This window comes from Rhamphochromis longiceps, linkage group LG18 (genome assembly GCF_057381845.1).
Source record: "Rhamphochromis longiceps isolate RC_006_pf linkage group LG18, R_longiceps_female_GT1.1, whole genome shotgun sequence".
NCBI classification, from domain to species: domain Eukaryota; kingdom Metazoa; phylum Chordata; class Actinopteri; order Cichliformes; family Cichlidae; genus Rhamphochromis; species Rhamphochromis longiceps.
The window spans coordinates 18,931,332-18,955,100 of NC_140574.1; the positions used below are offsets into that span (position 1 = coordinate 18,931,332).

The window sequence follows — 23,769 nt, forward strand, 5'->3', positions numbered from 1 at the left end:
AGCAACTGTGTGCTGCTATTGTGTCAATATGGACCAAATATTCTAAAGCTAAAATGGGCTCTTACCCAGCACTGGGTAGGCGTACCTAACAAATTGTCCAGTGAATGTATATTATTCAAACCTGGTCAATATGGTAAGAACATGTAAAAAAAAACTCATGTCCATACCAATAACCAGCTAAAGATGTATAAAGGTATAAAAGAGCATCAAACCATTTATGAGATGACCATGTAGTTAGGGCTGCCACAAACGACTATTTTAATAGTCGACTAGTCACAGATTATTTTTTGCGATTAGTCGACTAATCAGATCATGCATCCATTGGACATAAAACGTACAGCTTATTACACCAGCATGCATCTGCTCTTATATAACTATCATTAGCTTACAGCTTTAAGTGTTTAAGGTATGTGCTAACTAAAAATAAAGACAAGATGATAGTTTATTAAATTTTAATGAAATTAGCAGATTGTTTCGGTGGAGTTTAATAAACTCAGCCGTCTGCTCCTTGCTATCTAAAATATAACAGGACACCGGAGCATATTCTCGAGCATCTCACACTTCTGATAATCAGTTGTCTGCTTGACGTTTATTCAGCTGTGTAAAAACTATAACTTTAATCTCAGCCAAACCAATTTACTCAGGAACAAATAAAATACTGAAAAAAGCCAAACGATAACATTTTTAAGTTATCTAAGTGACTTATATATCATGTTTAACCTGAGTAGCGAAAGACGGCAGTGGGTTTGAAAACGATTTGCCGGGAGTCCGGTGTTCTCACCTGCTCTAGTGAGCCTTGAACCTCGGCTCGCTATCGAGCTGGTGAGTAACAGATGTTTCCGAAAACGTTGGAGCGCTTTTGAAAATATGTGGTGTCTTGATAAACTGAGCAGATATTTGAAGTTTACACAGCTACATGCTCGCCTGAAATTATGTGTAATGTTTATTTTGTGACCCAGAAAGTATAATAAGAGTAATATTAAAACTAACTAGCTGCCGCTATTGTTGGAAACTGAGTTGGGCCGCGCTATGAATTCTGTGATAGGTTGGGCCACGAAGTACACACCCGACCCATCCTTTAAATCTGGGGAAATGAAGGGCACATTTGTCGGAGTCTTCGAATTTGGACAGTCTTCGTCGTGTCGCTGTAACGTAATCGGCCTACAAATGCGGGCACAGGAGGATGCGGTTCCTGAATTTGGACACGGCTGCGATACCGGACACTGCTTCTTCTTCTTCGGGATTTAACGGCAGCTGGCATCCTTGTACATGCAGTGCTGCCATCTTTTGTTTCAGTCCGCTATTACACTCTTAAATCCTACTACTTATTCCTGCGTCTTTTGGGATCTTACAAAGCTTCAAACGACGCATCGACTATTAAATTAGTCGTCGGCGATTTTGATAGTCGACGTAATCGTGACTAGTCGACTAATCGTTGCAGTCCTACATGTAGTATGCTTAGTACATGGCCAACTGCTGCTACTACTACTACTACTACTATCTAGTAAAATTTTCATTAAATACAATTTTTATCTTTCAAGTATTTCTAGTATCTAATAGCAGAAACCAAGCCCAAATTGATATATGAGCAGTTATAAGCCTATGATCACAACCTGAAAACAGCTGTTGGCAGTGACGTCTTTGCACAGACCACCACACAGCATCAAGCTGTATATTATATTATTCAGAACTAATGAGATCAAATTGCAGCATTCAGACAGCCAGTTATGTCACTGACAAATGCAAAAGACTAGTGTTCGGGTCCCATACCCTGCACAACTTCCCCCCACAGTCCTACCACAGGGAGAGCGAGCAAGAGAGACAGGGAAAAGAAAAAAAAAAAAAAGAAAAGGTGAAAATAATGCTCTGGTAAGTAGTCCCAGCTAGCACAGTGCTGCCTGGAAAACCTGACAAGGATCATGTTGCTCTGGAAGAGATGGACTAGCAGATGGAGCATAAGCAAATCTAGTAAATTCTAACCAATCAGGTCTACAACAGCGATTTATAGAGCATCCACCTTTGTCACAAATCAATACCCTTAATCACACTTATCTATGACAATTTTAAAATTAAAACATACACCACAGAATGAAGCTGATTAGCCTATGAGAACAATTAATTGGTCTAGAATGACGTTATAAGTGTTCACCATGGTTCGATTACAAGTTACAGTACAGTTTAGAGGACCAGCCATTCCTCATTAGCCTGTAGGCTTTTATGACCAACAGTAATTAGAAATCGGGATGGAGTAAATTGTCTGAATTCACAAAGCTGTAATCACTGTGTTGGGGGTGTTTTATGGAATATGAGCTTGCAATTTAGCTTTCAGGAGGTGTTTGTATCTAATTAAATGAAATCTGAGAGGGGATAAATAATTGCGGCAGAGCTAAATAAGTGTGTAATCAGCAGCCTATTCTGCAAAAATAATGACATACTTTAAAATATATACAAATTGTAATTCTATTCTTGATTCTTAACAAAACCCTAGCCATTACAAAGATATAAATAAAACTGCTGATGGTTAGTTCGTGACCAGTTAAACAACATTAAGTATTTCAAGTGTGTCCCTGGTCATCCTTCTACTGTGGCATTAATGTATTGTCTGAATACTTGGAGATTAAACGATCCATTGGGAACAGGGTATTAAGATTGAATGAGAGGACAGACTGAGGAGAGAGTTAAGAACCTTGCGGGCATTATTTTACAGCTCTAAGCTGCATTGTATGTTGCTAAGGAAGTCACAGAGAAGCAGGACACCTTGCACGGAGCCTAAACATCTGTGGTGGAATTACATGAAATCAAGCTGCTAAAACCCCAAGGACTTCTACAAAGGACTTAAAGTAGTAACTTATGCAATGCTAGAATGACCATAAAATATTTTGTAGTTTCAGACTACTTTAAGTAAGAAGTGGTCAACCACGGTACTATTGAGTACACTGCAAAAGGCCCCCACTTTAATTCCAGGAGGAAACACAAATCCCTTTGGATTCAAATAGGAGCAGCCAAAAGTAGGTTCAGACCACTTTAAATATGCCACATATAGTATAAGGACCATTTTCAGATTTAAACTGAGGGCTTTTTTCCCCAATGCTTCCTATGCACCACCTTGATATTTTTGTTTAATAACATGGGATTAAGTTTTAATGCCGTCTCTTACCAGGTAAGCACTGGATTTAATAAGCAGTAACACAGAATGGGGTATTTAAGCTCATGACACCTGACAGAATTTGGAGGAGAAGCAATAATAAAAGGCAAGATCACCCATTTTTCCAAAGCTGGTTTTGTGTACTTAACTTACCATGAATAATAAATACATAAAAATAAAAATAATAACCAGTGAAAGATTTTAAGTTACCACTGTTACTATGATTTCTTAGGTTTACTGTAAAATTTCACATAGAGTGATGTACATGGTGGCAGGAGTGCAACGGTAAGTCTCACCACAATCATCTTATTAAATCTTGCATAGTTTTCTGGGGTTTTGTTATCAAGTTTACAGTGTTATGTAAAAGTAAAGGGGTTTAAATACCATACATGACTTTCTAAAGTCTACGAGTCCAATTCAGCAAGTTAAATTTATTTTTCACTCTGTGTTGCAAATGTCGGTTACAGAACTGTAGCCTAATTTTCTAAACTTTGATCACAAGAATAGTTTAAGAAGAAAACCATGTATTTGTAATCATTTACGCGTATCAATTCTCTGTTGTGGTGAACATTGCAGATCTACTCCACTGTGCCCATTGCAACAGCAACAAATTCCCAAGGCTTATTTTTGGCCAAATATTAAATGTTGCCCAGGTTCAACACCCTTAATCATTGCTGTGATCGCATTCAGCAAGAATAACCAATTCAGCAAGAATTAAGTAATTCCCTATTCAATTTTATTTATATAGTGCTGAATCACATAAAGCATCAAGGTGTTTTATTTTGTTAGGTAAAGACCTTACAATAACACAGACAAAATTACAAATTCAGATGACTGCATGAGAAAAAGTGCTTGGTGACAGTGGAAAGGAAAAAAACCCTTTTAGCAGGATGAAACTTTAAAAAAAAAAAAAAAAAAAAAAAAGCAGGCTTAGGGACAGGCAGCTATCTATGCAACCAGTTAGGGTAAGAGGAGGAAGACAGCACAAAAAAAACACATTACTGGAAAAGAGACAGAAATAAAAAAAAAATTAAAAAAAATCCACAAAACTAATGATTAAATACAGAGTGGTGTATAAACACAGTGAGAGGGGAAAAAGTGAATGAAGAAGAAGCGCTCAGTGCATTAAAGGAAGCAGCCTAGACCGATTGCAACGTAACTAAGAGGGTTCAGGGTTACACGATCCAGCCTTATCTATAAGATCAAACAGTTTTAAACATAATCTTAAAAAGTAGAGAGGGTATCTATCTCCAGAATCCAAACTGGGAGCTGGTTCCACAGAAGAGAGGCCTCCCAATCTACTTTAAAATATCCTGGGTACAACAAGTAAGCCCACAGTCTGAGAGCAAAGTGGTCTAATGGGGTGATATGGTACTATGAGGTCTTAGAGATAAGATGGGGCCTGATTATTTAAAAGCTTAAATGCGATGAGAAGGATCTTAAATTAGATTCTGGATTTAAGAGGACGATAATTAAGAAAATCCAATATGAGAGACATATGGGTATGTCTCTAAAACCTCACCTGCGCTGTCACTAAGGGGAAATGGTGAAGCAGGTAATATCAGATATTTAAAATATATAAAGTTTGAAAAGAATATGGGATTCACACTTCTTCTTCTTTTGGCTCCGCACATCTTACAAATCCAATGTCAAGAAAAATTTCAAGACTAATTTAAAGTCTAAACCTAAGCATTTTATAGAGGGGGTCCGGCACCAGACCACTGCTTACAAAAAGTATTACATAAAGTTACTGCACTAGCAATGCTAACCAATTCAGCAAGAATAAGTAATTCCCTGAGCTTTAAAAATACAAACTGATTTGAATGTCAAAGGTAAAAACCTACTTTTTTCTGTTCTTAGACGTGGATAAGGGTGGTGCCTGGGGTAGGAGGGCAGCAGCATCCTTGCGCGGCCTGCCACGTGGTCGCTTGTCTGCGTGGGCAGGACTTCCTGTGGACGTGGCCCCTACACTGCTTGATGGCGGTGAGGGTCCCTGGTCAGAGGGCTCCACAGTCTTATCCTCTGATGACATTCTGAAAAACCGTTAAGAAAGACGAGGTAAGCAATGTTTGGAAAAAAGCAAAACGGATGCTGATTTGCACCTAATCTGAATTTATATTAACAGGTTTTAATTTAGTACATGTCTAAGACGCTATTTTTAACTGATAAACATGGAAGTCCATGTTTTTTGAATAATTTTTGATTTATCTGTAAACTCAAACAGCGTAGTCAGAAAGCTTTTGTCGCCTTTGAAATTTTCTGCATTTTGTTCAGACAATTAAATTGATTTCATCTTTTCATATACAACTACTCTGATATGTTATTGAAAATCAGACCCTGGTAGCAATATTAAACTCAAAGTCTACTTAGGAATGATACATGCTCAGCACACCTAGGTTTTGATGCACATAGTTATATTCAAGTCTCTCCAGAGATCCTGTATTTCATAGGTGTCAAACTCTGGCCCGTGGGCCAGCCTAATTACATTTGGCCCGCATCATCAGCACACTTTTTTCCTGGTACTGATAAAGGAAAAAAGTGTGCTGATGATGTGTAGGTAACACATTCGTACTTTTAGAGAAATTTAAGTTTGAAATAGTGAGTGCAAAATCTGTCTTGCCTTATTATAAACAGCACTAATTTCAGTGTTTCCTGCTCACACGCACCTATTGAAATTAATCTATTTGACAACATACTTTGTGGATAACTGCTTACTTCATTTTACTTCTTTGTGATTTTATCAAATTAATTTGCTAGCATTTGATTATTTTGGGGCAGTTTGAATAAGTGTGCTGTAAGTGGCTTCCTGTGGAAAAATGGCTGCTCTGTTATACTTGGAGGTCTCTACCAATAAGACTGTGCAACTAACCCCCCAAGTGTTATCACAATTTTGTCTTAAAAAATCCCCCCAAAAAACCCTCAATATCTTGACACCACCCCCCCTTCAGTTAAATTACTAAATGGTAGAAATTGTGTTTAATAATTGCAATCTCAACATAGACCAAATACTTAGAATTGAGTTCTTTTGGGTTTTTTTCCTACATAAACACCATTCCTGTCCTCTTTACAAATTCTGTGAAAATGCATCATCTTTGCTTTTGTTTTCATTATTGTGTTTTGTAACTGTTTTGATATGTAAACTACTAATTAAAGAAGTATGTATACTCATTTATGGCTGAAAATGAGAGAGGAAATCACGTACTTTGTTGTTTTTACAGGCAACTCTAGATTATTTGCTATTTTTAGATTCTGTTCTCTTTTTCATAAACAAGAGCATGTCTGACAATTCACTTTTATATACAGCGCCAACTCCCATCTAAAGCTGCCTCAAAGTGCTCTACATGGCAAGGTGAAGACCCAAGACCCTAATATATTAGAGGAACCCCCCCACCCAATGAATCAGTGCACATGCTTGGTAACAAGTGGGAAGGAAGAGCTTCCTTTTAACAAGAAGAGACCTCCAAAAAACAGGCTCAGGGATCTGCTGTGATTGGTGGGGGATAGAGGGGATAGAAGAGTACAGAAAGGCAAGAGCAAAAAGGGGAAGAAAAAAAAAAAAGCACACACGGGAAAGTTAACAACATACAATAGTGTAAAAGAAACTGACATGCTAACCATTAACAGAACGTATTGAACACAAATTGATAATTTACAACTTTTGTTTTGACCTGAATACCTGCGAACACCCGATTTGTATACATGGTTGCTTCATTCACCATTTAGCCAAAAGAGAAACCAAACAGTTGCCACTGACCTTAGCCAATAAGCTCGCCAAACTTTAATGGTGAAGATTTAGCTTATAATAATTTTATTTGACTCATGTACAACATGCAATAGTTATCATATTCCCTCTTCTTTTTGAATCCTTTAGGGGGGGAAAAGGTGACGAATGTAAAGCTGGCTTCTTTGGTCCATCTCAATTTTTAAAGAACCCCCCCCCCCCCAAAAAAAAAAAAACTTTCACAGAGATGTTTGTGAGCTTACCCCAACTGCCATCTACTACTCAGTGTATCCTATGCATTCACTTTGTTGGCTAGCTGTAAACAGTATGCAAGAAACTTGTTTTGGGAACTGTGTGTCTTGTTTTGTGATAGCTGCAGCATTAGCCCGCCCACTATGCCTGCAGGGAAATGAAGTAGTGCGCTCAGGAAAACACTGCGCCGCTGTTGCACATAAAATGCAGAAATTACAACTTTCTTTGGAACACTGTCATTTCTCAAACACTGGTATTAGTCATAAATTTGTGTTTTTAGAAACAGCAGAGTATTGCAGTATCCTTCCGGTATGTATACCATGCAAAACTACATTAAAAAAACTACAAGGCACAGCTTCAGTCTACCCATCCTGATATAAAGACCTGATAGGTGCTTCAGTTCTGGTTGGTGTTCCCAAACTTCCATTTAAAAACAATGAATGATGATGAATGATGAATGCTCTTGGGCATTTTCATTTTCCAGAAACTTCTTGTATATTTGCAGATCTGTTTTAACACAGTTAAAACCTTTTAAAAAAAAAACTTAAAAAGACACAACCAGTGAGGATATGTCTCCAATCTATAACACCCATCTAGCCGTAGAAGCCTGATGTTGTCTTTCAATCTTCAGTAGCATTTAATAACACTGCTTTAGTGTTGTCACTGTACCTTACTGTGTCCAAATCAATTTTTAAAAAATGAACTGAATTCATGTTAGGACTTTTGATTACATAATTTCAAATAATTGGTTTTAAGCATTTTTGAGGTGGCTTATCTGACCAGAGACATCTCAAACACACCAAGATTACAGTTTTTTGGTAGAAGCAAACTAGGGGTTTAGAGAAAATCAAAAAATTCAATGCTGAGCAAAAAATTGTTTGTTAGCTTTTGACTACTGTAAGTACAGTGCAGTAGGATTTCTACTTCTTACTCAAAGCCATCTGTAATCACTCCACATACAGCCAGTTCACATTTTCTATTCTCTGCAACCCACACACTGAAGGAAAAGCCACTACAAAGCACTCAATGGTAAACAATGGGAATACTGCCCTTTACTTGTATTTAACAATACAAAGTAATTTTGAGATGGCAGGATTGTAGTGGTAAATGGACTACAATTCTAGTAAGACTAGAAATAAATTAATTTAAGCTTTGCTAGACCATTTATAACCATGCTCAGATTCCTGCAAACCTGATGTTTCTGGTAAATTTTAAAACCAGTTCATAAGAAAAACTGTACAGCTGGAACAAAAATACTGGGTTGACTGTCAGCATCTAAAAGAATAAAAGTCCCAGAGTAGCTGTTTTATTTAAATGTTTTTATTTTTAATAATAATAATAATAATAATAATAATAATAATAATAGATGCATGGAGGATTAATATAGCTGATCACAGGAAGATGCATTTAGAAGTGGCAGATCAAAAATGTCAACACCTCTCATGCGTTATGGTTAAAATAGTGGAGACGTTTAGCAAAAGATATGTCTTTCTGCAGTTTTCTACACACTTGTTTATACTTAAAAAGAAAACAAATAGTCAATAACGTATTAAAGCAATGTACTTTAAAAACTTGTGAGCAACTTTTAATTAAAATATAAATAATTAAAAAACAAACACTTCAGTCTAAAGCTATGATGTACACCCTGCTATATATGCTATAGACATTGGAGAGTTTGTAAACAATGGTGTCACAGCCATTCAGCCTAACAACTCTGTGACAACACCATTCTTATATATACACTCTAAAATATTTTTCAGCTTACTACTTGTTAGGGTACCAACCAAGTTTTATCAGCTCTACTGAGTATTGATTCACACTAAATCAGTGTAAATTTTGGCACCGGAGCATAACTGGGTTAAAAGAAGAAAGAGAGCGAGGGTGCATGACATCAGTCCTGTGACATGTGAAGAATCGACACCGGACAGGACAATGGCGGTGGGGAGTTAGAAGCAGTCTCAGCCGTGGTTACACTTTTTAAAACTCAACTGCACAACATCTGTAGCACACACTGCAAAGCTGGTTATGGCGACACTTCTAGTCTGAGAAAATACCTGGTCAAACACAAAATACATCTAAAAGCTGAAGAGTGTGTTATATTTGACAGCCGGAAAGCAAATTCAACAAAGGACCTGCAGCTAACTACGAACCCTGGAATGATGGGCAAAGTTTAAGCTGTCAATATCTCTTTTAATCAGGTAATCAGTAGAGCTGGGCGATAGAACGATAACGATATGTATCGCGATATAACTTTTACTCGATAGAGAAATTAAGCTATCGCGATAGACCTCGCCGCTCTTGTCCTCTTAAAAAAAAAAAAAAAAAAAAAGGTCAGCCAATCCAAATTAAGTAGCGCAGAGCTGAACCAATCACATCCGCAGCGTCACGTCGCGACTTGTTACGTACAGCACAAGTGCCAAGCCGCACGTGTGTTTGTTTGGGAAGCAGCCAGCGGGTAATGGAGGAAATGAGTGTGCCGACTAGAAAAATCAACCGAGTGTGACCGAAGAGAAAACAGATGATGGTTCCAATGCCGGAGAGATTGTCGAACGGAAGAGCCATAGAAGTTCCGTAGTGTGAAGGTATTTCGGCTATTTCAAGTCTGACAAAAAACAGAGTAGCGTGCACTGTAAATTGTGCCGAAAACAAGTCTGGAAATACAATAAACTGGTGCATGCGTCACACTGTGCACCACGTTATTGTTTCAGTGAAATGAATTTCTACAATACTGTTACTGTTAATTCTACTCTCTGCAGTGTTTAAATGCTTACATATACACACAGTTACTGTCCCTCCACACATACGACTCGGTTCTGCTTCTATGCCCCAGCTTTGTTTACTTTTTCCCACCGAGGCTTCTAGACTTCTGATTGGCCAACATTTCTGCACGGTTAGGAATCTAGCGCCACCTGCTGCTTTGGCATGTTCATAGCAGCGTTTTCCTTCATTTCTGCCTTTATGTGTGGACGAGATTATTTTTTAAAACGAAAACGGAAAATCTCCGTTTTCAAAAATACCCGTGTACGTGTGGACGTAGCCTCAGTCTCTGACTGGAAGCGCTAATTCGTCATTCGGCTTTTGTCAGACTAAAGTAACTGTTAAAACTGTTTGAAAAGCTCAGCTATACAACAAGGAGAGATTGAGAATTTCCTTTTAGTTCTCAGTTTATTTGATATTGACAAAAGTTAGTCAGTTTTGTCTGTTCTTCTGTAAAACAAACTAAGATTTATTTTTAGAATTAATATTTTGTTTCTAAGTGGAATTGACAATTTAGTCTGTTTCGTTTGTTCTATTTTGAAACTTAAACGCTTTAGCGGCTGCCTTTTGTGTAGTTTGCAATATTTGCCTTTATTTATCTGAAAAAGTCTCATGTTCCTTAAGTACATCTACCCTGTTGAACTTATTATGGGAAATAAATATTTAAATAAAAACAAGCTGCTGATTATTTCACATTTTACTTGTGAGCAACAGCACATTTAAATCTTACAAATTCTTACAAGTTATTTGGCTTATATCGTGATAGATATCGTTATCGCCTGAAATGAAAAAAACATATCGTGATATGAAAAAATCTCATATCGCCCAGCTCTAGTAATCAGGCTTTTTCCCCTCTTGCATTGATTGTCACTTTCACTGGCTGCACTGAAATTTTTCATCAGCATGCTATTTACAGTAAACACATTACAGTATGTCCAAAATCTTGATTTCTGACCATAACTAACAGTAGGCCAATATTACCATTTAATATTATATGCAAACACTGTAACAGGAACACTGTCGTAAAACTAACCGAGGCAGCTGGCAACAGTGTAGAGTGTACAATCTTATCAATAAAAAAAAAAGTTTCAGCCAATAATTATGGAATTATTTTATAAGAGAAGAATTTGAATTTGTTTTAAAACAAGCACTAAAAAAGGCACCATTTGTTAGGGGTACCAAATTCCAAGTACTTGTATCAATTCAAACATGAAAGGTAGCCAGCCCTGATTATATATAAAAAAAAAAAAAATTGTAAAAATTGTAAAAATTGTTTCCACATTGGCACATACAGGACAATGTGGCAGATATATATCTGCTCAGTGCTGCTAAATTAAAGAAAAGATCTATTGGCATGCAATTATAAAAAAACAAAAAAACAGGCTGACTCTGAAATATTTAGATATCAAGTTTCGCATTTCCATCTGTAATCAAAGTAGTCCAAGTTATAGATGCCTTTTCTACTCTCAGCACTCTTAAATACAAACCACATTCACCCCTGTACACACTCATATAGCTTTGTTCAATAGCTTTAACCTCTTTATACTAGAGCTGCAGCATTTGATTGTTTTAGTAATTGAGTAATCTATTGATTAATTCATTGATTAATTAGAAAGAATTAGGAAAATACTTTTTTTCTTATTAATGAGCAATAATAATTATTGAAAAAAACCCACAGGTTTTGAACTGCTCATTTGTTTCCATTTTAGTAATTGCAATGTTTTGAAGTTTAACTTCAATCAACATCTGTTAAAAAAAAACAAAACAAACAAACAAACGTTATGATGGTGTAGTCATTAAGTCATATTAATAACAACCTAACAACCCCCAGGTCAGTGGCTCCGAGTTTCACTGATCCATGTACATTTTTATTGGCTTGTGAAAAAAAAGCTTTTATTTTCACATTTTGAAATATTAAATCAATTTCATTAATACAATATTTTATTTCACGTTAAATCTGAAAATGTTACAAAAGCCTTATGGCCTGGTAAACCCCATGCACCCCATTAGACTCAGCACTGTTTGTTGCACGTATGTCTTCCATGTAAAATAGGACAGCTGACATCAAGCTGTGTAGTTTTAACATGCTGTCAGACTAGGTTAAAACAAACAGCCATGGATGGAGCAGCTTCAAAGTTTGCTTTTCTTCAAGTCAGAGGTTGTTGATCAGGTGTTTTGAGGAAGCACTCCTACTAGCTTTTTCCCAGTGAAGGCTTTAATGGCGATTACAGGAACAGCACTGCTGATTTGGACGCTAGAAACTTGTTATCTTTCACTCAGCCTGAGCTCAAAATCTCAGTAACAGCTCCGCCTCTTTGTTCTTCTCTGTGTGCGTATTACTCAAATCATTGCATCTACACGCACACACAAACTCTGTTGGCTACATCAGAGGCAATTCAATACCATCGTCCTCAACATGTGGACTAGAGGAGTCTGGGACTGAAGTACTAACCTTCTGATTTGTACCATATTTTTCGGACCATAATCCGCACCAGATTATAAGGTGCACTGTCGATGAACGGGTCTGTTTTCATACATAATGCGCCTTATAATCCGGTGCACCTTAAGCGAAACAAAACAGTCAGATAACTCAAACTTCACTCAACTCATTTTTCTTGCGTCCTCCACTTCCGTACCATTGATTCATTAATGTTCAATTCTCTCACAGCTGCTCTATTCCCATGTTCTTGCAGTATATTAATTACAAATCTTGTATTGTGGATGGATCATCTCAGTTGTTCTCCTGACTGAAGGTTGGTCCGTTAACAACATCCTGTCATGCAATTGCATTTGTCCCTAACCATCGCGAACCCTTGCGTTAACTTTTATCGAGTGGAAAAAAGTTAGCATTCATTCTCCAGCTTCATTGCGTTTATGTTATGCTAACATAGCTGTGTCCCTAGCGATCACGTTGCACATCATTATATACCAGCTCGTCCAACTTCAGTAACCCTAAGAAAAGTCACTGCTGTTTAGTTTTCTGTCGTGATAGCAGAGCTGTATGTTTTAAGTTTTTCAGAAATCTCTCAGTCAGAACATTTATCATTTTATTAAAGATGAACGAATTTAGACTGTTTTTAACACTGTGATGCCGCAGTGTTCATTTGACTTTGGAACCTGAAGCGGACGGAGTTTTGGACTCAGATTACTCCATTAAGCAGTGCGGCTTTGTAGCTTACCAAAGTCGTACTAAAACCTTTTGACAGATTTTGAGTGCCATGTACCACATAAAATCGGTTCGAGGTCAGTAAGCACAACCAGAATTCATACATAAGGCGCACCGGATTATAGGGCGCACTGTCGATTTTTGAGAAAATTAAAGGATTTTAAGTGCGCAATATAGTGTGAAAAACACGGTACAAAAAAATGCTCTATGGCCTGAGCCACAGCTACTCCAATACTGACTAATCACATTTTGCTTTCATGTGGTGATATCAATGTGGAAAGCAAATAAAATGCATTGGCCAAAGAGCTTCGGCCAATATGTTATGACAAGTGTTTTAAATGCCACTTTATAGTTCGGAGAAGCTGTGTCAGGTCGTCTACCAATCAGGTTTGTGGCTCGATTCCCCGGTTACTCCAGTCTGCATATCGAAGAATCCTTGGACAAGATACTGCACCTCAGGTTGTCCCCTGATGCATCCATCAGAGTGATGTTAGTTCAGATCTGTTTACTACTACTACAATAAATTGTACTGACAGTGCTCAATTAAATACTCACTGGTGGAAATCAATTATGACACCCCCCCGCTACACTGGAACCCCTAAGACACTGGCTGATGTTTCCAGAGGTTAAGCCATCAGAAAATAGCCCAGCATATCTTAGTTTTTTAGTGACTGACATTTTAAGGAGCCAGAATATTATATAAGGGCACATGAAAAATGTATTAATTTATTTAAAAAAGCATGGCGGTGATGGAGAATGAGAAGGGCGAAAGCGGAACGTTGAATGAAACAGATGAATCAGAATTGGTTTGTAAAAATGCTGCAACTTCAGTGGTGTGGCACTGGTTTGGCTTTCGTCCGTCAGATACACAACAAATCACTATTTTTGGTATGCTAGCGGGCCGTCGTTATTGCTGTGTTTTTTTTTGGGTTTTTTTTTTTAAATACGGCACACTTAAAAATCAATCCTTTGATTTTTCTGAAAATCGACAGTGCCCCTTATAATCCCCTGTGCCTTATGTATGGTTTCTGTTTGCGTTTACTGACCTCGAAACGATTTTACGTGGTACACGGCGCTCGAAAATCTGTTAAATGTTTTAGTACGACTTTGCTAAGCTATAAACCCGCACCACTTGATGGATTGTCAAAGCATTACGGCTACCGTAGGCAAGAGCCTCGCGGAGTGATACGTACTGTGCTTCAACATAATATTACCGTAGAGTGAGTGAGTGAGTGAGTGTGTGTGTGTGTGAGTGTGTGTGTGTGTGTGTGTGTGTGTGTGTGTGTATAACCTCTTTTGAAGTTTTGTGGATATTATACATGGTTATGCTCAGGATATGTTGGCCAATTTCCACTGGAAATGCTTTTGGTTAAACTGTCAGCATGGAATTTGCATTTGCACTGTTACATTTTTATATAACTTTAATGCACATTAAAAAAAAAAAAAAAACAAGCAACTGCTTGTTTAAGTAGTAGTAGTAGTAGTAGTATTTATTTATTGTCATTGTCAAGAACAATGAAATTGCGTTTGGGGCTTCCATACAACCCCAAAAAAAGAAGAAAATAATAAATACCCCTTAAAACCCAAGTGTACATATTTAACCCAGTGTGACTCCAATGCAATAAGACAATCCTTAGCAATAATGTTCGTAGAAATTCAGACAAAGACCTGAGAAACATGACAAAATACAACAATGCAACCCATTCAATATTATTGTACTGTGAGATATGATATCAGATATGATAGTTATCTATTTAAGAAAGAGGGGGGGGGGGGGGGCAGGAGGGGGAAGAGAATAAAGATATGATGCACCAATGCAGACCAGTTCATTGCTATTAAGAAGTTGGATATGGTTATTGTCCGTGAGAGGGGGGCAGAGAGTTCAGGAGCCTCACAGCCTGTGGATACAGGCTGTTGGCCAGTCTGGATGTTCTGGCCTGTATAGACCTGTACCTTCTCCCTGAGGGCAGCAGATGGAAAAGGTGGCGCGCAGGGTGATGTTGGTCCCGCAGGATACTGTGCACCCTCCTCAGACAGCGAGTGGGGAAGATATTACTGATCTCTGGCAGACTTGTTCCAATAATTCTGCCAGCTTCTTTCACCACCCGCTGGAGTGCTTGCTGATCGGCCTTGGTGCAGCTGGGGAACCACACTAGAAATCCATACGTCAGAACGCTGCTGATGGCACAGTTGTAGAAGTTCAACATCAGAGATCTGGGAATGTGTGCGCTCCGCAGTCTCCTCAGGTAGTAGAGGCGCTGTTGGGCCTTCCGTGCAACTGAGGTGATATGGTTGCCCCAGGACAGGTCCTCGGTCACAGTTACCACCAAGAATTTAAAACTGCTCACCCTCTCCACCGCCTCACTGCCAATGAAGAGAGGCAGATGGTTGTTATGACCCCTCTTCCGGAAATCTACAATGATCCCCTTGGTCTTTTTGGTGTTTAAGACCAAGTTATTGTCGTGGCACCATGACTCTAGTTGTTGCACCTCTGTCCTATAGTTTGTCTCATCATCGTTGGATATAAGTCCGAGCACTGTAGTGTCATCTGCAAACTTAACAATGAGATTGGACGCGCAGGAGGAAATACAGTCATGGGTGAAGAGAGTGTATAGCAGAGGGCTCAGAACACACCCCTGAGGGGCACCGGTGTTGACCACAAGGGTGGAAGAGGTGTTCTTACCCACTCTGACACTCTGTCTACGGTTAGTGAGGAAGTCCACAATCCAGTTGCACAGAGAGGAGTTAAGTCCCAGTTGGTGGAGTTTGGGACGGAGTTTGTATGGCCGGATGGTATTAAAAGCCGAGCTGTAGTCTACAAAGAGGAGCCGTGCATAGGTGTTCCTGTGTTCCAAGTGCTTCAGTAATGTGTGCAGCACTGTGGCGATCGCATCCTCGGTTGACCGGTTCTCCCTGTATGCAAACTGGTGCGAGTCCAGGGATGGTGGAAAAGCAGCTCTGATGTGTTTAATGACCAGTCTCTCCAGGCATTTGGCGGGAATGGGGGTGAGTGCCACAGGTCTGAAATCGTTCAGACATGTGACATTTGACTGTTTTGGGATGGGAACGATGGTTGCTGCTTTGAAACAGGATGGTACCAGTGAACAGGACAACGAGGTGTTATATATAGAGGTGAAGACGTCCGCCAGGTCCGCAGCACAGTCTTTTAGCACCCGGCCCAGCACTCCATCTGGCCCGGCCGCCTTCCTGGTGTTAATGCTCCGGAACACACGCCTCAGCTCATGAGTGCTCAGGACTGGAGCAGGATCGGTTGAGGGGAGAGGGGACAGGACAGGGTCGGTGTTCTCCCTATCAAAACCGGCATAAAAGAGATTTAGATCCTCAGCCAGAGTAGAACTGTCGGCTGAGGGTGATGGTGTTCTTCTTTTGTAGTCCGTGATAGCCCTGATGCCCTCCCAGACCTGCCTTGGGTTTGTGTTGTTCTCAAACCTGGCCTCGATACGCCTCCTGTGCTGCTGCTTGGCAGTCTTGATGCCTCTTCTCAGGTTGGCCCTGGCAGCACTGTATGCCTCCTGGTCCCCAGTGTGAAAATACATTGATGTTTTTTGGGTTTTTTTGCACTAATAAAGTTGTGGAGTTGTAAAGTATTTTGCCTAGTGTCAATTATATCGTTATCGCAAATTTTCAAACGTATATCGTGATAAATATTTTTGGTCATATCGCCCTGCTCTACTGAGATAACTTTTTCAATTTCTGACAGGTTGACTTCAGATTTCTGCCCATATAGAGTACAAGTGCTAAATTTATAAGTTGAAGTCCTTTAATGTGTAAGCCAACATCAAGCAAAAGTAAATGCTGCAACAAAATATGAAAAAAATACATTCAAGAATAGAGTTTTATTGCATTTATATTTATTGGTAAAATAATAAAGGACAGGTCCAACATCCAATTTATTTTCTCTTTATTCATTTAAAATATTCACCAAATTTATTTGCATTAGTTTCACTTCAGTTCAGTGTGAAAATCATTACAGTGCACTATGGCCATTAACAGTCACGCTAGTTTCTTTTTTCGCACTTTAAGTTCTTCTTTCCAATACGTTGCCTGTGAAGTGGTGCTGAAATAATATTAATGGAGTTAATGATAAAACATTGTGTTACCATACATGTAAGAACCATTACACTGAATATACAGCAAAAGAGAGGAGCCAACACTGGCGTGTTCTGAACTCATGAGATGCGTCAACTCGCTTGAGTACAATAGATAATTAGGCCAAAAAGTATTCCAAATATACAAAGAAAAGCTAGTGGTGGTGCAGTGGTCCAACTGATCACCTTCGGCTCTTAAGTGTCTCCTATGATACATTAGCTACACTGCTAGCAACTCATGTACTGCAGCAGCAGCAGCATGAGAGTAAACACAGAACATAAGCAAGAATAAAAATTAAAATATCAGCTGCAAAGATCATCACTTATCTAAGGATCACACTGATATGTGGCTGGGCAATTCAACAAAACCAACATTTAGAACCTCTAATCCATATAATCTTGACCATGTCTGTCATTTAATTTTTTATTAAATTCTGTTAATACTTCGTTATTATGCACGGTTCTCTTTAAAACATACTACCTAGTGTGTTCTCACTTAACTCCAGTCCAGTGTGCAGTACGGAAAATTGAAATACAGAGCAGATGGATAACTTGAGCAGTGTGTACCAAATAACAGCACCATGTCCATTGTCTGGACACATTTTATGTGTTAGTAAATACAACATAAACCAAAAAGAAAAACTGTTGTGGATCAAAAGTAATGCCACCAATCCCTTGCACCTTGAGCATAATCATATTACCGAAAAAGATATCCCAGTTTTAGTAGCTGAGCATATTTACAGTACAAGCCTAGTGAACTATATGCCTGTGCACGTGTAATAATCATTTACTAGTCAAGAAGTCAATTAATCTGGACACTTTACAACCTTAGATCCATCTGATCCAAATATTGTTGCATCCCTGGTGTTTGTAAATTTCTCTCTCTTGTTCGTAGCTTCTTAACCATGAGTGAGGTGGCTGTTCCATTCTGATATTAGCTGTAGTCTACTATGTCAACTAGAACAAAAGAGATGAAATATAAGGGGTGTGCTCCCTTGGTCTTGTTTTTTGCTGCTCTACTATAATGTGAAAATTGGATGAATTAAATTTTTAGTAGTGCATCCTTTCCTTGTGGTTGTGAGCTGCTTAAAATGTTATCAAGGATGCCCAGTGGCCAGAGGGCCATGTTTTGCACATCCTGTCAATAGCCGATGGACTGCCAGACTGAATTAAGACACTCAAATGAAGATACTTGAGACTGCCACTTCAAACCATTCAATGATACTAGTGCAACATAAGAACACATTTGCATTTATTATCTTCCTCCACTCTTTAGTTTTTTTTTCTTTTTTTAAAAATTCATCACCAGTTACTAGCATTTGCCTGGACACACATCTTCTACACAAATCTTCTCAGTTGAGCAGCATACTAAGACTTAATGGAAATTCATAAATTTCCATGTCAGCATAAGCACTGCTGTGGTAGATGCTTGTGTAGATCTGGTCTACATGTGTACATGAATATTATGAACACATTAATCTGGCTACAGTAAGTGTTGCAGAACAAGTCTTTTTCTCATTACTGAAAGTGACATGGTTGTACGAGAGGCACAGATCTTTGTTTATCTGAAATAATATTACACTGCTATGACCTTCTCAGTGGCTATTTCCAGATGCTCATCCTGCCCAGCCCATTTAGGACACAAAGACCAGACTTGCCTTCCGTATAAGTAATACTGCAGTCTATACAGGATGTATAATAGCTTGTATGCAATTTCTACTTGAAGCATTTTTATTAAGGCTTCAAATCTCTTTTGCAGACATTTCGCTTGACTGTGAATTGTGAGCACAACGCTGTCAAAAACTGACTTCATTGCAATACCTTGTTGTGTTAACCAAGTTCACACAATGATGGCTGATGGCTTTCATTGCCAATGTGGACAAGGACAAAGTTAAGTGACTGTTGTTTTTTTTTTTTTTTCTCTCTCACACACACACACACACACACACACACACACACACACACACACACACACACACACACTAAGAACTGTTCAACAATACATAGTGACTCATTTTTTTTAATGTATGCAAGGACAACATCATTGCAGTGTCAACCGTAACATTTCTCATTTACAACACTACAGGAAATGAGTATTTTACTGAACCCCTGTATATTTTAATAAGACTGTGAAAACCAAAAATAAGCCAATTTTAAATCCCTTGTATACTGCTGGAAACCTTAATGTACAACAATAGCGATGTATCAGTTATGGGGATTTCACAATACTACTTTACAAGTAAGGACCACCACTGGATTACGAAGAAGAATCATGGGAGACGGAGGGGGAGAGAGCGAGAGAGAGAGAGCGCAACTTCACAAAATGTGTGCCAAATTTAAGGAAGAAAAAACAAAAGCTGCTCGATGCTTAAGTTCAGCAACGAGTGATATTGTAGTCAATTCTAGAAAGAAAAAAAAAAAAAAAAAAAAAATTCTCATTCCACCCCTTCGTGATTGCTTTGGTCACAGCATTGAGTCTTTATTGCCCAGTGTGACTGTCACAGAGACGATGCCGCTCGTCATCTCCACTGCTTTATCAACCATTTGATAAAGTTTTGAAGGTTCTTGGGCTAAATGTTAAAAATAAAAAATTTGTGTGTGTGTGTGTGTGTGTGTGTGTGTGTGTGTGTGTGTATATATTTTTTTTTTTTATACATGTGACCTTAAGTCCTTACAGTCCACATCCATCTTTCTTTAGTCACAAATGTGAGTGAAAAGCTGTCTTTTTTTTTTTTTAATCCAGCACCACCAGTATTGTCTTTTGCATATGTTTTCATTAATGATCCTCTAAATGTGGAAATAATGACTGCAAGAAAGAAAACAAAGTGAAATACTTGTTAGTGAGCATTCACTTCAGCCAATTTGTCTCGGAGGTTAATGGATTAACTGTGACTGGTGGAAACACCGTAACTGAACCTGTACCAGGGAAATAAACTTGCCCAATATTCCTTTGACTACACGTCCACAGGTTATGTCGAATCTTGCACTGATTTACAAGCAGACAATCCCAAATCAGCAACATAGTTTTCCTTGTCATGCTGGCTCATGACAAAGCTGGTTATTTATATTATTTAAGTCCTTACTAAGACATCGCCACTGTCTTGGACTGCAGGTGACAACCACAGTTGTCCTTCTACTGCAGAAAACGACTGCAAACTGCAGCACTATTTTTAAAAGAACTGGCTCATTCATGTACCACTACACTGAGCTTACCGAGGCAGCAGAGCACAACAAAGACCATCATCTCCAGCTATAGTCCAAGATGCCGCAATTTTGAGTGCATCCGCAGGATGCGACTGATTTGAAGCAGTTGATTATATAATTCATTAAAATGAGCCTAGCTCTTCTCACTCAAAACTTGACTGAGCTCAAGCACTCAACTGTATACTGAAACCCCAGCTTATATCTAGGGTAAACCACATACCTGATAGTATCAACATCAAACACTTTTTGGTCATTGTTTTTTTTTTTTTAAATAAGCATCGCACAGACCGAAAATGTGCACATTTGTGACACATACTAAGTTATAAAAGCAAACTCATTCCAAACTGCAGAAGCACAGTGTTTTGCTCAGTGAAACATAAAATTGTGTCTTATCAATCCCCATTATGTGCAGTAACAGGTACTGCTCATCTGTATAATAATGTAAATGAGGATACATGCAGTTCCAGATTTAATATGTGTGTTTATAATAAATTGTGCCATGTTAAACCTTTTTTAATTCAGTGCCATCCATGCCTATTCATGTGCAGACAGTGTGGTCAGAAAATGGCTTAAATTATTAGTTAGGCTTTTTCAGTGACTCAGAAGAGGTCTCACTTTGACACACACCACCTTTCGCTGCTTGTCTGTGGCAATTCAACATCTTTCTATCAATTATATTGACTTCAACAGCCTTTAAGAAGTCGTCCAACACCAAAACTGAACACGAAATACAAACCCTTTATAAAACTGCACAAACGCCAAGTTAGGAATGTTACCCCTGAGATAAAACAAACAAACAAAACAAACAAACAAAACTGAAGACATTGTCTCTTTAAACACTGTAGGATCTGATATGATAAGAAGTCGTCGGATAAGGAGCATTTTTGTACAACAAGCAAACGCTCAAAGGTGATGAGGAGAACTTTACTTGGGGCATCTGAGGTTAAGATCCGGTGACTACAAGGCAGTCACGACCACCACGGGAGCAACCAAAAACATGCTAGCGTTAGCTTTTGTTGACCGAAGCTTGGGCACAAAGCAGCTGCATCCAGCTAACGACTGCTAGCTTGTTGTGCTCAACTCTGTCGCCTTTTCTTCGTCGACCACAGACAAAAGTAACGTTGATGTCGACTAAATTTAACAGAAATTGGAAAAAGAAACGAAGTCATTTATCGTAGTTAACAACCGGAGGAGGACTGGCTTTAGAGACAACTTTAAAAGAGAGGGCCACCTATAGCAAACAGGTTACCTATGGTTGCAGTTAGTTGTCCAACTCATACATGCGACTAACGCCTACGCCAAAACACTAAAAAAGGCTTCACCCCTTTGTTTCCCAGTGCTAGTGTTAAACATGTCCATGGCTCATAGAAAACTTGTCGAGAAACCTTAAAAACACTACCCCTCCTTATAGTCAGCTTCAAACCGGGTGCAAAGCAAAGGGGAGCCCAACACACACACAAAGGCTCGGTCTATTCAATGAAACGGAACTATTCTAGGGAACTACAATGATGCACAAAAAGTGAAAATGATAGGTTACACAACCACCCAGGTTCTGATTTTTTTCCCTTTTAGCTTCCAACTAACGTTAGCTGTGTGTATTTGCACTGAATAATGCAGTAAATGTGTTAATATTTGCTTATATAGCACCCACGAAATGTTCAATTGAATGTGCCGTTCCGTTGAATAGTCTGAGTCATGAAAGCCAAGGCGGCGACAAACCCCCAACATCAGACTGGAGAAGGATAAGGTTGGCTCAGCCTTACGTGAAAAGGTAAATTCCCAACAAACTCAGCTTACATTGAAGTAAAAAGACGAAGAGGCAAATATAGCTTACCTTCCAGCCCTATGAATAGAGAGTTATCCTCTTCATGTCCAAAATAAGGGGGATGAAACGTCGCACTTATCACCCAGCTAGCTAGCAAGCTAATGGAGCTAGCTAGCCTCTCTCCAATGAAGCAACACCGCAGTTCTCAAAAATGCACAACGCATATCATTATACTCCAGCGCTGCAATGTTATTCCCAACTTTGCCCATTTGATGGAGAAGCGGATGATGTAAATCCAACAGAAAACCGCTTCATTGGCGCACGCATCTGCGGGGATCACTTTCCTTTCTCCAATGACAGCTGTCGTCGCACGAGTTCGGCTTATATAGCTAGTTGGTGTTAGCCACCCAAGTCTACAGCCAATAATTTTACCATTAACGTGTAAACATAACCACCTCGAAATCCAAGCGGCTGCTAAAGTCAACGCTCCGTGGGCCAAACATTAAGTAGGAATCCTCGGGGGAAAGTGTAGCGACCCGCAAAGCAATAGGGGAAAAAAAGCTGGATGCCGACCGCTGGGGGTTGGCAACTGGTTCTATTTTCTTCAGCTGCGACAAGCTGCGGGACCAAGCGGCCAGTTTAGGAGAGACTCACAGTCATCCTGCCACGCAGTAACAACCGCCTCCAAAAGACATGTAAAAACAAACATTAGCTCGCCAAAAACAACATCTCGCCTGCCGCGCTGACCGAGCTGCAAAATGACTATGAAATAGCACAAAATTAAGTTGAAGATGACGCTTCGGGGTGCTCTGTAACGGTGGCCATATCTAATGATAAGTGGCACCGAAGCACAGCCCCCCTCTCCAAGCTCCTCAAAAACTAGATCCGCCTCCTCCTCCCCCTGAACAGCACAACTACGGTGCACAAATCTTTCAGAATCGACGGGGCTCGCCAAGAAAGGGATGTTTCGCGAGTGTGAGGCGTGTTTAAAAAGACCGTTGAGAAGACGCGATGAGAAATGACAGATAAACCATTTTACAATTTCTTCAAAATACTCTCTGACCCTGCGGAGGGATATAAGCATTTAGTAAATAAAATAATGGCTAGCGCGGGCCCGAAAAGATGGAGTCTGGATTTTTACCCAGTTGGAGTTGGAGCTGGTAAAAACCATTGGTGCTTGAGCTCATGCAAATCTTTGCCAGCTGTAGCTATACAGAATCCAACAGTCGGAAGGCTTCCTCGTAGCCGGGGGAAAATACACAAAAATGGATTAACTTTAATACGCCACGGAGCTCGTGGTTTAGGCTGGGTACGAATGTACCTCAGCTGCTCCCATACGACGGCGTCTCTACGCCTGCTTTACACCCCCCCTAAACACACACACGCCCAGTATACAGATTTAAGCGTTGCATTATGTGTTAGATAAAGGTACTCAACAAACCGACCGACCGACCGTACATTCAGGGGTTAACTTTCGGAAAAGCCCCCAGGGGTCGGCTTTCAGCGGCTGTACATAATATATAATAGAGGCAGAGAATGTTGTGTCTCTGGTTAGATTTTGCTTTCGATTTTAAGGCTCACTTAACTACAACTTAGGAGACTTTCTTCGAGTGAAGCCCCTCAGAAAATTAACTGGAAATAAACGCAGCC

At 39.3% G+C, this 23,769-nt stretch overlaps 1 protein-coding gene across 8 annotated transcripts in view; it reads right to left on the reverse strand.

The window, feature by feature from the left end:
- The window catches only part of kmt2cb (lysine (K)-specific methyltransferase 2Cb), a 97,120-nt gene extending 73,976 nt beyond the window's left edge, over positions 1-23,144 (reverse strand). For 6 of the 8 annotated variants that reach the window (XM_085388541.1, XM_085388542.1, XM_085388539.1 and 3 more), the window contains exons 1-2: positions 22,189-23,143; positions 4,990-5,178 (exon numbers count right to left, since the gene is read on the reverse strand). In XM_085388541.1, coding sequence (XP_085244667.1) covers positions 4,990-5,177 — 188 coding nt within the window. In that variant the 5' untranslated portion in view covers position 5,178; positions 22,189-23,143. Of the gene's footprint in view, positions 1-4,989; positions 5,179-22,188 lie in introns of all 8 variants that reach the window. The other 2 variants (XM_085388537.1, XM_085388543.1) reach the window with 2 other exon arrangements.
- Positions 23,145-23,769: the final 625 nt, after the last annotated feature.